General features: G+C 42.1%; 1 protein-coding gene across 3 annotated transcripts in view; it reads right to left on the reverse strand.

Moving 5' to 3' along the window:
• Positions 1-1528: 1528 nt before the first annotated feature.
• col12a1b (collagen, type XII, alpha 1b) overlaps positions 1529-14336 on the reverse strand; it is a 188772-nt gene continuing 175964 nt past the window's right edge. For 2 of the 3 annotated variants that reach the window (XR_005282461.1, XR_005282460.1), the window contains one exon: positions 14262-14335. Coding sequence is in view for 1 of the 3 variants with exons in the window: in XM_038304931.1 (XP_038160859.1) it covers positions 2011-2111; positions 4894-5064; positions 8465-8533; positions 8623-8811; positions 8922-8988; positions 11939-11974; positions 12057-12128; positions 12216-12269; positions 12348-12401; positions 14282-14335 (867 nt within the window). In the remaining 2 variants the exon portion in view is untranslated. Of the gene's footprint in view, positions 2112-4893; positions 5065-8464; positions 8534-8622; positions 8812-8921; positions 8989-11938; positions 11975-12056; positions 12129-12215; positions 12270-12347; positions 12402-14261; position 14336 lie in introns of those variants that run through there. The other variant, XM_038304931.1, reaches the window with a different exon arrangement.

Genomic DNA, 14336 nt, shown 5'->3' on the forward strand with positions numbered 1-14336 from the left:
CCATCTGATATCAGAGATCTGATTGTTCCTGATGTTCCTAACAGAGCACTTCGCTCTCAATCTGCAGGTTTACTAGTGGTTCCTAGAATTTCTAAAGTAGAATGGGAGGCAGATCTTTTAGTTCTCAGGCTCCTCTCCTGTGGAACCAACTACCAGTTTTAGTCCGTGAGGCAGACACCCTGTCTACTTTTAAGGCTAGGCTTAAAACTTTCCTTTTTGATAAAGCTTCTAGTTAGAGTGGCTCAGGTTATCCTGAGCTATCTCTATAGTTCTGCTGCTATAGGCTTAGACTGCTGGAGGACATAGGGACCCCTTTTTCATCATTCTGCTTCATTCTATCTCTATTCTCCCACTCTGCAGAATCTGTTAGATCAATCTCTAACCGTATGCCCCCTCTGCCTTTTCTCATCATAGTAGCCTCACCTGGTCTTGTCTTATTTAGCCAAATTGCTCAAGAAAACCAGTTACTGCCATCAACGCCTTAGATTATGGATGGTAGAGTTTGGCCTGTTTTTCAGTATTTTTCGCCTGTTCAATCCCCCCTATAGACCAGTATTGGGTATTGCAGGCTAACTAAGACCCCAAACGATGACTTTCTGGTTCTATTTACATGTTTTCTAAGCCAAAAAAAAAGGCTTTCTAGGTCCACTCTGTAAAACCTGGAACTAAACGCTATTTCTGACATTTTGAATTGAAAAAGCTTCCTGGATGGAAGAGAAACGTCTTCAAACTTGGAAACAAAGTCCAGTGGATTGTTTTTTTTTTTAAACTTTTGTTGGAATGACTATGAACTGGATGACTGAGAATCTTCACCGGCATATTTTCAGTGTTTAGTCCTGTTTGTCTCCGACAGCTATGGACTCAGCTTTTACTGTGACTAACTGGATTTTCTCTCTCTCATCACTTTGAAATAAAAACACCTCTGATTAATCAGAGCTCCTCTGATTAACTGTTTCTTTCCCAGTCACTCATGGAGTTAGCTTACTGTTAGCTTTTCTAATATAGAAATTATTTATAAATTAGTGTCTCTATGTTCTTTTTGTTTGTCTGCCTCTGTCTTTGACATCCCCCAGTCTGCCTCAGTAGAAGGCAGCTCACAATAAATCTGGTCTGCTGTAGGTACCTTGTTGTTAAAGGGTTTCCCTCCCCACCATCGCCGCATGCATATCCAGGTGGAGCAAATCTTAAAAGTCAATGGCTGGATGCAACCAGCTGGTTTTCCTTAGAAAACTTTTATCTATTTGGAAGATCTACCTGCCTGGATTTTAAGGAAATTAATCTGTTTATTTTCAGTGATCTGAGTGGTTGACATTTTCTTCTTCTTTTGGCTTTAAAATTTGGCTGCATGGATCAGTTTCCTAAAAAACAGAAGCGGAACTCTGGATGTGGTCAAAGCGTCGCGTTAACTGGACCCACCTTCTCTTAACCAGATATTCCATCAGAGCATCAGCTTCCTCCTCACTCCGAGGTCATCTCCAGCTCCGGTTTTATTCCAATTCCCAGGAATGAAAACTCCAAACAGACAGCATGAGATTTTCAGTAGTTTTATTGAAAAATGCCTCTTCTGTTTTCAGAAATAAATAAGAAATACGGCTGTGGAATTTATGAAAAGTGATGCTGCGTCTCAGATGTTCTGATTAAACCCAATGACATGTAAGAAGAACAGGAACCACATGTGATTCCACTGCTGCTAACATGAACTGTGACAGAAAAAAGGCAAACTGATAAATACTAAGATACGCAGGAAAGCTGTTATAATGAACCTTGTTTCTCTGCTGCTCCTTTAACACAAACCTAATGCAAATATGTTACAGGCAGGAAAACGAGAAGCTCACAGGTTGTTTTTTTTTTTAAATTGGTCCTCAGTACATTTTCTTCCATGTTATTAAAAATTGGGCTGAACACCCGGTTCTTCCAGTCCCGTCACCCGCCACGCACAGTTAATATTCACAAACACTTTCAGGCATTTTCAAGGTTTCAAACCCCTCCGGGAACAAAACACAGACGCTCTTATGATGTCAGCCTGTCAGACGACTTTCTGGGCAGCGACCTCTTCCGGCGCTGGTTCTGCAGCAGCTGGTTCTCCTGGGGGGCGGAGGCGACCCGGGTTCCTGCTCGGAGACGCTCGTTTGAGTTTAAGGAGGACAAACATTTATGGCATCAGAGCATGCGCACACAGAGCTGACGTTAGTCCCAACAGCAGGGGGCGTGGCCACACGTAGGGGGGGGCGTGTTTACATGAAGGGGGCGTGGCCACTGCATCTGTCCAATCTGGCAATATTGCTTATTCATCCTAAAAATGATTCACAGGTTGGAAAAATCTTTCTTAATTTGAATTTTCCAACAGATGTTTTATTTTGTAGACTACGAAGGTGTGAGAGAAGCTGGAGGCTTCTTCCTGTTCAAAGGGAGTTTTTCCACCCTACTGTCGCTACAAGCATGCTTGGTGTGAGGGAAACTTTGAATCAATCTGATTGGATGATCTGGTGAACTGTAAAGTCACTATAGAAATAAACTGAATTGGATAGAGTATCTGCTGAAACGAGACAATCAGCTGTCAGAGGCAGAGGCCACGCCCCTCTAGGTGTTAGTCAGGTGATTTGATCACAGAATGAAGCAGGAAGTAGAGTTGTTATTGACACAAACCCAGAGTTTAGGATAGAAAGGGGAAAGTTTTGTGGAAGGAGACGGGAGTCGGACCCTCCGGGGCCCCAGAGGAGCGGTGGCAGGTTACAGGAGTTAAAGTTGGGCTCGGTTTATCCCCCGGTCCCGGCTCTGTTAATCCACCTCTGTTAGTACGGGCTACCGTTCGGCTCATGCTCCTCGGCTGGCTTCGGCGGGTCGGTGCCGTCAGCGCCGCTGCTGTTAGTACGGCTCCTCTGGGCCGGCGCTGGTTAAGGGGTTCCGGTGGCGGGTTTGTTTTTTTTTCCTTTAAGTGGTGCTATTCTGTCAACAAGTGTTTGCTTGGTTCAGGAAGTCAGTGAAAGCAGCGCAGGCGGCATTACTACCCTAAATATGGTGAACCTGAAACAGGCCAGACAGGATGGAGCGGGTCAGTCGGGTCAACACATGCAGAATTCCTCAGAGTCTGGGTCCAAGTTCAGACTGAAGGGCTTTGGAGTTCCATCTATCTGCTGCAGGTCTATGCTCCATGTTTCCTGCATGGAGGATTACTGATGAATTTAAAAAATCAGAACCCGATTATGAAGACGACACAGGGGCAGAATACGGATAGTGGTGCGTTCAAGTGCCATAGGTAAATGACAATCAGTTCTAATCGGGCAGAAACACATTTAGCTTTTTTAGCTTGTGACTTTTGAAAATTAAAAATATCGCCTGTTGTTTATTTTTTGTGTGTTTTTTTTACCAGAGTCAACCCAGAACATGCAACGCTGCTCTTCTTTTGCTAAAATGTTCCGGTTGCTTATTGGAGACTTTATGGAATAATGAATTAATTTTACTGTAGTTTGGTGTGCTGAACGTCCCTTTGGATTTTAGACCTTTGCTTGAGGAGCTGCAGGTTTATTTTTAACCACTAGAGGGCACTCCACATGAACTGTCCGTTTTTAGTAACTAGTAGCAGAAACGGAGTAGAAAAGAGGAAAAGGGATTTCTAACACTTGACATACAAACTTTTGATCCATTTTATAAAATATAGCAAACGTTTAGAGATAATTATTCCTTAAAGTCGTAGAGAATTTAAATTTTAAATCATTCAGGCTTAAACACGTATATAAATTTATTCTTTATCAGACGATATTTTTTCGATATATTTTCGGTCATAGCATCTTGATTCATATGTCGCAGCGGTTGAAACCAGAATCCTTTCCTTTCCCATTGAGTTGCGTCCCAGTGTTCACGGGGATGGACGTCTGTGTCTTCGGCAGGCGTAGAGCTAACAGAACTGGCAGCGTTGCGAGGCAAGGGCTCAAACATGTACGGCTGGAAGCCTTCTACACCAAACCAAGCTTCTGCCGCCCTGGCGTCCTCTTCCACAACATCTTCGTCCCCGCTTTCCTCCTCTAAATAAAAAATGGATGGCGGAGGAGACTCATCCACGACCTCCGACACTAAACTCTCCTCCTCTTGCATGTTTCCTCTGTCCATAGCGTTCCTTGACAGCGTCGTTTCTAAGTCACCAATTTAGTGCTACTTGGTCCCAATGGAATTTCCCATTGGGAACCTGCTAGCACTAAGTTGCTAACTGGTTAGCAAGATGCTTCCGACAAACCGGCTACAACCAAATTTGCTTGTGAACCTTCCACCATAACAATCCCGCCCCCTTGATAAACGACCAATCACATTCACTTTATTCACTCGCGTAAAGTCGGGCACCACTGGGAGAATTCAGCTGTCGGACGCTTTCCTGCTGCTCCTCCTGATCAGTGAGATCACTAACGGAGTCCGATTGACCTTCTGGGATTTTTCTGTACCTATTTAACGTGTCGTTTTTTACGAACGGTACTGAACGCACCACCGTGGCCGGCCTGAAAACACACAGACAGAGAAGTCACTCCGGTTTCAAACCTCAGGACATCAGAAACTTGGCAGCAGATATCAGGTCACCATGGTAACGGGTGGGCTGACTGGAGATGAGTGGAAGAATAAATAAAAGAAAACATGAAACGATTTATGGGGGGGGGGAAGCGGCGGGGCCTGAACTGGGCTTTCTATCAGCAACCAGAATCTGTGAGCTGATATATAAAGTTCTACAGATCGGCTCTGAAGCCGAACAAAAAAAAAGATCTGATTTTAGAAGAGCTAAGAAGGATGTTTGATTGGAAAAATGGGTTCAGAACCCCTCTGATCTGCTCCTGGATCCAGACTCCTCACCAGAGGAACCTTCCCCTCCGTCAGACATGTTGATCCCACATCATTCCTCCTCCTACGCACCTACGTATCCCTGACCGTTGTAAGGAATACCGACACACTGAGAGGAATCGCAGTATCCAGGAGGTCCCGGAGGACCACGGACTCCGGCGTAGCCTGGACGGCCGGGGGGGCCGCGGGGTCCAGGGGAGCCTGTGGAGCCTGGGGATCCGGTCCTGCTCTCTCCTGGAGGACCTGGTGGAGGAAACAGACGCTGCAGGTTATATGGTTTTATGGTTCCGAATGACTTCCTGCCTTTCAGGTTAAAAGCCTGACTGAGTCCGGAGCACAGGTGGGTCAGGGATGACCCTCCATTTAACACAACTTATTTTACAGTTAACCAGTAAAACATTGTCACTGGTGCAACGGTTTGATCAAAAAGAACATTCAAAATAAAACTCGGGGGGACTTCCTCCTGCATTTCCCCCTCCCCCCACCCTTTTTGCTGGACTTCTGAGATAAAGCTCAACCAATTGCAGAATAAAACATCTCGTGAAGAATATTATTCAAATGAGGGTCTATATTACTAGTAGAAGAAAAAATTTAACCATTTCAAAGTAAAACTTTCACAATTTTTCAAAATAAAAGCCAAAAAATCACACATTTAATCACTTCTAACATGATAATTGATCCAAACCAGTTAATGGGATTGGTATCCTATCAAAATAAAAGTCTTCTTTAAGAGGACATAGAAAAAAAACAGTTTATCTGTATGAGATACTTTTTAAAAATGACAGTTTTGCTAATTAATTAGTCATTACAAAGTTTGGCTTCAGGTTCATGTTGGACTTCAAACAGCAAAATATATTTGTTAGTGGATATTTATCATGGTGTTCAGCCGTATATGGAGTGAGTTTTATTCCATGAATTGTTTCACACTAAGAACACGTTTTTAAAATAAAATAAAAAATGCAAAAGAAAAAAAAATTAGAGTAACTCTTCTTTTCGTATTCTTTTCTAATTGTGTTTTCCAGATCAAATTCTCTTCATGCTTTCCTCTGGACCGATGAGCAAAGACGTATTTCTATTGGTCTGCTGGACGCTGAAACGTTCTGATTGGTCCAGAGAAACTGTTTGGAAAACACAATTTGAAAACAGTGCAATTCAAAAAAATCTGAAAGAGATATTTTTAAAAATAAAATGTGAAAATATAAAATCTGTATTTTTTTTTTATTTCATTGGTGGATTTTTTTCATCCATCCATCCATCATCCATCCCTCCATCATCCATCCATCCATCTCTATCATCCATCCATCATCCATCCATCATCTATCCATCCATCATCTATCCATCCATTCATCCATCCATCCATCCATCCATCATCCATCCATCCATCTCTATCATCCATCCATCCATCCATCATCCATCCATCCCTCTCTATCATCCATCCATCCATCCATCCATCCATCATCCATCCATCCATCATCCATCCATCCATCCATCATCCATACATTCATCTCTATCATCCATCCATCCATCCATCCATCATCCATCCATCCATCATCCATCCATCCATCCATCATCTATCCATCCATCCATCATCCATCCATTCATCTCTATCATCCATCCATCCATCCATCATCCATCCATCCATCATCTATCCATCCATCATCCATCCATCCATCCATCCATCATCCATCCATCCATCCATACATCCATCCATCCATCCATCATCCATCCATCCATCCATCCATCCATCTCTATCATCCATCCATCCGTCATCCATCCATCCATCCATCCATCCATCCATCATCCATCCATCTCTATCATCCATCCATCCATCCATCCATCCATCATCCATCCATCCATCCATCCATCCATCATCCATCCATCCATCATCCATCCATCCATCCATCATCCATACATTCATCTCTATCATCCATCCATCCATCCATCATCCATCCATCCATCATCCATCCATCCATCCATCATCTATCCATCCATCCATCATCCATCCATTCATCTCTATCATCCATCCATCCATCCATCATCCATCCATCCATCCATCCATCCATCCATCATCCATCCATCCATCCATCATCCATCCATCCATCCATCCATCTCTATCATCCATCCATCCATCCATCCATCCATCATCCATCCATCCATCCATCCATCATCCATCCATCCATCATCCATCCATCCATCCATCATCCATACATTCATCTCTATCATCCATCCATCCATCCATCATCCATCCATCCATCCATCCATCCATCCATCATCCATCCATCCATCCATCATCCATCCATCCATCCATCTCTATCATCCATCCATCCATCCATCCATCCATCCATCATCCATCCATCCATCCATCCATCATCCATCCATCCATCATCCATCCATCCATCCATCATCCATACATTCATCTCTATCATCCATCCATCCATCCATCCATCATCCATCCATCCATCATCCATCCATCCATCCATCATCTATCCATCCATCCATCATCCATCCATTCATCTCTATCATCCATCCATCCATCCATCATCCATCCATCCATCATCTATCCATCCATCATCCATCCATCCATCCATCCATCATCCATCATCCATCCATCCATCCATCATCCATCCATCCATCATCTATCCATCCATCATCCATCCATCCATCCATCCATCCATCATCCATCATCCATCCATCCATCATCCATCCATCCATCCATCATCCATCCATCCATCCATCCATCCATCCATCTCTATCATCCATCCATCCGTCATCCATCCATCCATCCATCCATCCATCCATCCATCCATCCATCCATCCATCCATCCATCCTCCTAGACGCTTATGGTGGAATCTTTTTTTTGTAATGGAGAGTATTTCCCTCCATAGCATTATCTCCAACATCTCCATCAGAATCTCATCTTTTCCTATTATCCATTTTATCCCTTTATAAAGAAAACATCAATTCATTGTTTCTGAATTCACTTTAAAAGAATCAGAAACATTTTTTTATGTAACCAGCTGCTGTGTCTGTAAACCTGCCCTGGGTCTGGGGCCAGGAGGGGCCCCACAGAGCCACAAAGTCTGCCTCCGTCTCAGGAGACGCTGAGACATTTTAATCTGGACCCTAAAACCAAAGCTGGGAATAAATCCTACGCTGCCGTCCTCCACCTGGAGCGCTGGGAACTGGGAAACTGTCTGGAGGAAAATTTGTTTTATGAGTTTAGAAGCTAACAGATAATTACGGGCTGGTCAGCATCATCCGCACTTAGAAACCTCGTAAATAAAAAAAAATCCTCCTCATCTGCTGCTGACAGTCTGAGGATCAGAGTCCGGATGTGGAAAACTGAGCCGTGGGAGGAAAATAAGGATCTGCTGATCTGGGTTGGAACACGGAACGTTTGGAACGTCTCCGTCTCTCCCTCCTCAGATCCTCACTAGTTCATCATTTTGCTTAATTTTGGTCCATTTGGACCAGTTTAACACTAATAGTCGGAGTTATTCTGGTTCTGCACATCGATGCTGGGAAGACTGGAAGTTAATGAGCGTGGATGCAGGACGGCTTGGACCGCGTTTCACTAATAATCCCTCGGAATGATTGTCAGACTGAGGGGACTCAATTTCTCCAAATGAAGAGCGGCGGTACCTGGAGGCCCTCTGGGTCCTTTCTGTCCGACTCCCGGAACGCCTCTGTCTCCTTTTTCTCCTGCAGGACCTGAACACACCATGAATGGGATGTTATGGACTTTTCTTCCAGATGTTCTGGTAGGTCGAGTTCTGGTTCCCTCAGACTGACGCTCCCACCTCTTTCTCCCTGCTGGCCAGGTAAACCTGGATTTCCTGGGAATCCATTCCTTCCTCCGGGGCCCGGTTCTCCACGTGGTCCCTGACTGCCGGGAGGTCCGGGAGGCCCTGGGGGGCCCGGGTTGTTGCTGCCTCGGTAGTTCCCGTTAGGGATCTGGTTCAGCATCGTGTTGACCCGGCTCATTTGATCTGGAATGAAAGAAGAATATAGAAGCTTTCCAGCAATAAAATAGAGCAGCGGGCCACATCTGGTCGACTCGGTTCCGGGTGACCGGGTTCTGGGTGACCGGACCACGTACCACTAACGAGCTGCGAGCAGACTTGTCTGGCGATGGATCGCATCATGTTCTGAGGAGCAAAGTCGCCCTGCGAACAGAGAGGATCCTCGTTAGATGACCCGTTTTAGATCAGACGCCCCCTGGTGGTTCCACTGCACACATCATTCTGAGCCACAGGCAGGAGTTAATCTGCTCTAGCATATTTAAAAATAAATACATAAATTCTCAATAAATAAATAAGCATTCAATTATTTGCCCCCTAAATGCAATAAATAAATGTAGGTAGAAATTAAATTATACAGTGAGAAAAAAATTTATACATCTCTTTTAATTAGCTTCTTTATTTATTCACCTTTGTACTAATTACCTTATTTATTCATGTTGATGTTATAATATTTTTGTCTCTTATATTTTTCATTTGTATTTTTTTACCGTATTTATTTCTTCTTATGAGATAACGAGATAGTTGTAGCCGTAAAATGCTAACCAACCAATGGGCAGAGGTTGACCCTCTAAGAGACACACTATCCTCATTTGCATAATGAGGCAGAAATGTAAAAACGACGCCAGAAATTACAACCAAGTATTAGGGCAAGGCTAGAGACTTTTTTTCTTCTATTACAAGAATAAAGTCGTAAAATTACGAGAATAAAGTCGTATAATTACGAGAATAAAGTCGTAACCTTACGAGAATAAAGTCGTACAATAACTAGAATAAAGCCGTAAAATTACAAGAATAATATCATATAATTACGAGAATAAAGTTGTAACATTATGAGAATAAAGTCGTAAAATTACGAGAATAAAGTCGTAAAATTACAAGAATAAAGTCGTACAATTACGAAAATAAAGTTGTAAAAATTACAATAATAAAGTCGTACAATTACGAGAATAAAGTTGTAACATTATGAGAATAAAGTCGTAAAATTACGAGAATAAAGTCGTAACATTATTAGAATAAAGTCCTAAAATTACGAGAATAAAGTCGTAACATTATGAGAATAAAGTCGTACAATTACGAGAATAAAGTCGTAACATTATGAGAATAAAGTTGTACAATTATGAGAATAAAGTCGTACAATTACGAGAATAAAGTTGTAACATTATGAGAATAAAGTCGTAAAATTACGAGAATAAAGTCGTAACATTATGAGAATAAAGTCGTACAATTACGAGAATAAAGTTGTAACATTATGAGAATAAAGTCGTACAATTACCAGAATAAAGTCGTACAATTACGAGAATAAAGTCGTACAATTACGAGAATAAAGTCGTACAATTAGGAGAATAAAGTCGTAAAATTACGAGAATAAAGTCGTACAATTACGAGAATAAAGTCGTAAAATTACAAGAATAAAGTCTTACAATTATGAGAATAAAGTCGTAAAATTATGAGAATAAAGTCGTACAATTACGAGAATAAAGTTGTAACATTATGAGAATAAAGTCGTAAAATTACGAGAATAAAGTCGTAACATTATGAGAATAAAGTCCTAAAATTAAGAGAATAAAGTCGTAACATTATGAGAATAAGGTCGTACAATTACGAGAATAAAGTCGTGACATTATGAGAATAAAGTCGTACAATTACGAGAATAAAGTCGTACAATTACTAGAATAAAGTCGTAAAATTACAAGAATAAAGTCGTACAATTACGAGAATAAAGTTGTAACATTATGAGAATAAAGTCGTAAAATTACGAGAATAAAGTCGTAACATTATGAGAATAAAGTCGTACAATTACGAGAATAAAGTCGTAACATTATGAGAATAAAGTCGTACAATTACGAGAATAAAGTCGTACAATTACGAGAATAAAGTCCTAAAATTACGAGAATAAAGTCATAACATTATGAGAAAAAAGTCTGAAAATTACGAGAATAAAGTTATAAACTTACAAGAATAAAGTCGTACAATTATGAGAATAAAGTCGTAACATTATGAGAATAAAGTCGTAACATTATGAGAATAAAGTCGTAACATTACAAGAAAGAAAGCTTGGAGCTCCGCCCAGCAGATGACGGCCTACCAGCTCCACCAATCAGCAACCAGAGTCCACTTTGACATCCTGCCCAGTTTGATGCTGCTGCTAAAAGATTTCCTGATTTGTCAAACCGATGCTAAAGTAGAACTTCACATGATGCTCCACATTCCTCAGTTTAGGGAAGAAAGGGCTTCTTGTAGGAGGTCTCATAAAATAAAAATTTATTCTCATAATATCTCATTGTATTATCATAATATAACAATTTTATTACCGTAATTATATGACTTTATTCTCCTAATTTTACAACTTTATTCTCATAATTTTATGACTTTATTCTCATAATGTTAGGACTTTATTCTTGAAATAGAAGTAAAAAAAATCTCTAGCCTGACCCTAATACTCCGTAGTAAGAAATAAATAGCATTGAAGAAATTAATAGGGTAAAAAAATACAAATGAAGAATTAAACAGAGTAAAATATAACAACATGCACATAAATAAATACTTTAAAAAATTAGGTATTAATAAATAAAGTTGAAGATTATTACAGACAACAAATAAATGAGGTTATTATTACAAAGGCGAAAAAATAAAGAAGCTAATTAAGAGATATATAAATTTATATTTCGCTGTATAATCTAATTTCTACCTACATTTATTTATGTATTTTATTTTTGGGGGCAATTAATTGTATGCTTATTCATTTATTGAGAATTTATTTATTTCTGTATTTATTTTCAAATAGGGTAGAGCTGGTCCTCCGTATTAATCTGGATTGAGAGTTAATCTCTCTGGAAATCAGACAGCTGAAAGTAGGAGAACCAGAACCGGGTCCGGTCTGTAGATCCAATCAGGTTTTTAGGTCCATAAATAAACCAGATCAGCAGCAGAGACATTTTGTTAGAATTCAGAGCTAAATCTCTGCTAAAAATTAGTTTTCCAATGAGTGGGAATCAGTCAAGGGTTTAAGTTCTCCTCTGTTGGACCTCAGGTCTCAGAGGGCGTCCATGTTTCCAGCCGGCGGTGACGGTTTTAACTCCTCCCCTTTACTCACCCTCTCTCCTTTGTCTCCTTTCAGACCGGCGGCTCCCTGAAACCAGAACAGTAGAACCTTAGAAACCAGAATCCTCGTCACGTTGCTCCATAAATGTTCTCTCTGCTGGAATACTCACAGGAGGTCCAAGGTCTCCTGGGTTTCCAGATTTTCCTGAAGGTCCTGGCATTCCTGGAGATCCTGGAGGTCCCTGCAAGGAAACAAAAAAAGCCCCAGAGATGAGCTCCATGAGGTGGTAAAGGCCTGGGCCAGAGGTCGGGGTCTCAGCGGGTCTTACCATGGGTCCTGGTGGTCCTCGGGGTCCAGCTGGTCCTTCCTTTCCTGAAGGTCCCTGGAAAAAACACAAGGTGTCTTAAAAACCAGAAAATGAGGCGTTCATCCTGACAGAATTCAGGCGGTGTGCACTCACCCTCACTCCAGTGGGTCCCACGGGTCCAGCAGGACCGGGAGCACCTCCGGAACCCTGCAAACACCAGAGATCCCGTTAATCTGTCCCGCTCCGAGCGCTGGAAGCTGGATCTGGGTTCTGAGCCGTCTTTTTCCCAGAACTACATCAATTCATGCTCCAGATTTACAGGCAACCTAATGGCTTCCAGATCCGATTTATAGGCCGTCAGAGCGCTGGGCCGGGCCGGTCTGGAAGCCATTAACTGCATGTAGCTGCAGCAACGGTTTGAGCAGGTTCACCTGCGGCTCCATCAGGAGGAGGAGCTTCAGGCCCAGCAGAACCGGTTCTGTTCCGTTTAACCCGTTAACCTTTACAGCGTTTTAAAAGATCAAACATCACGCATTCATCAAGTCATCACCTGTCCTGGGTCCAGTTTTAGAATCACAGGAGCTAAGTATCTGGTTCTGCTGGTAAAAAGGTAAATATCCTGTACTTATATGGCGCGTTTTCAGACCAAAGAGCTTTACTCTACACTCAGTCATCCACACACACACCGATGGTGGTGAGCTACATCACAGCCACAGCTGCCCTGCTGCTCACTGACAGAAGCCAGGCTGCCGTACGCTGGCGCCGCCGGGCACTCCGACCGCCATCAGTAGGCAGGTGAAGTGTCTTGCCCCAGAGCTAGATGGGCGGAGCTAGATGGGCAGCCAGAGGTGGCCATGGCCACCATTAGCCGGTCATTGACCACCGCTACCATTTTTCCCTCTAATACAGGCGGTGGCAGCAGTAATGCTCTCAAGAGGAATATTCTACCTCATTAAACATTTTAATTTTTCATATATTAACAATTACTTGACAACTAAAGCTCTGTGTTTAATTATGCACATCAATATACTAACATTAAGCTGATATAAACAGGAAGTAAAACATTTTTTATTATATGGGGTAAACAGAAAATGATGTTTCTGAAAGGTAAAAAACTACTTTAACAATAACTTAAAAATCCATTTAATGTAGATATTAGTAGATGTAAATATTATTTTTATGCAGAACAATTTTTTGATAAAAGTAGGTAAGTAATGACTATGGAAAAATGTTAGCCCCATATAAATATCTGCGTCTGAAGGACAATCGTCTGTTCCTGTTTGGCTGTGACTCCATCCTGGAGAGAAATATCAGCTGTGCTGCTGCCATCAACACCTTTGTTTCTAGATGTTGGAGCTTGTCCTGTTTTCCAGTGTAGTCCTGTTTCTCTGACTGTGACTAACTGGATGTGCTCTCTTCATCCTCTGACATGGGAGCTGGCTCGGAGCTCGTCTGCCTGGCTGTGTGTTTCCTGGACGGGGCCGCCTGTGGAGCTGGTGGACAGTTGCCTTTTGTATCTATGCTTCTTTTTCTATGTCTGCTTCTGTCTCCTTGAACCCCAGTGGGCCTCAGCAGATGGCCGCTCACACTGAGCCTGGTCCTGCTGGAGGTTTCTTCCTGTTCAAAGGGGGTTTTTCCTCTCCACTGTCGCTACAAGCATGCTTAGTGTGAGGGATTGCTGAAGAGTCAATGAGTCGATGCAATCAGCTGGTTTTCCTTAGATAGAAAACTTTGAATCAATCTGACTGGATGATCTGGTGAACTGGAAAGTGACCTGAGATGACATGATGTGAATTGGAGCTATAGAAATAAACTGAATAGAATAGAATAGGTAGCGTAGCATCCAATTTCAGGTGCAGATGAGTGATAACATAACCACATGAGTGATAAAACATTTATTTTCATAGGAACTACATCATTAACCTTTAAGGCATTATAGTTTAGTACACTTCCTATTTTTTTCGGGAAGGAAAAACGTCATTTAGGTCTATTGTACAAATTAAAATCGAGGGCGACCCGGATGTACATCTGGATGTGCAAATGAGCTGACGGGACAGATCGGATAGCAACAGCAGAAACCAACTTACTTTTTGTCCTGGCAGGCCGGAGTCACCAGCGTCTCCCTTCGGTCCGGGACGACCC

Source organism: Cyprinodon tularosa, unplaced genomic scaffold (assembly GCF_016077235.1).
Source record: "Cyprinodon tularosa strain WSP-4 unplaced genomic scaffold, ASM1607723v1 ctg548, whole genome shotgun sequence".
NCBI lineage: Eukaryota > Metazoa > Chordata > Actinopteri > Cyprinodontiformes > Cyprinodontidae > Cyprinodon > Cyprinodon tularosa.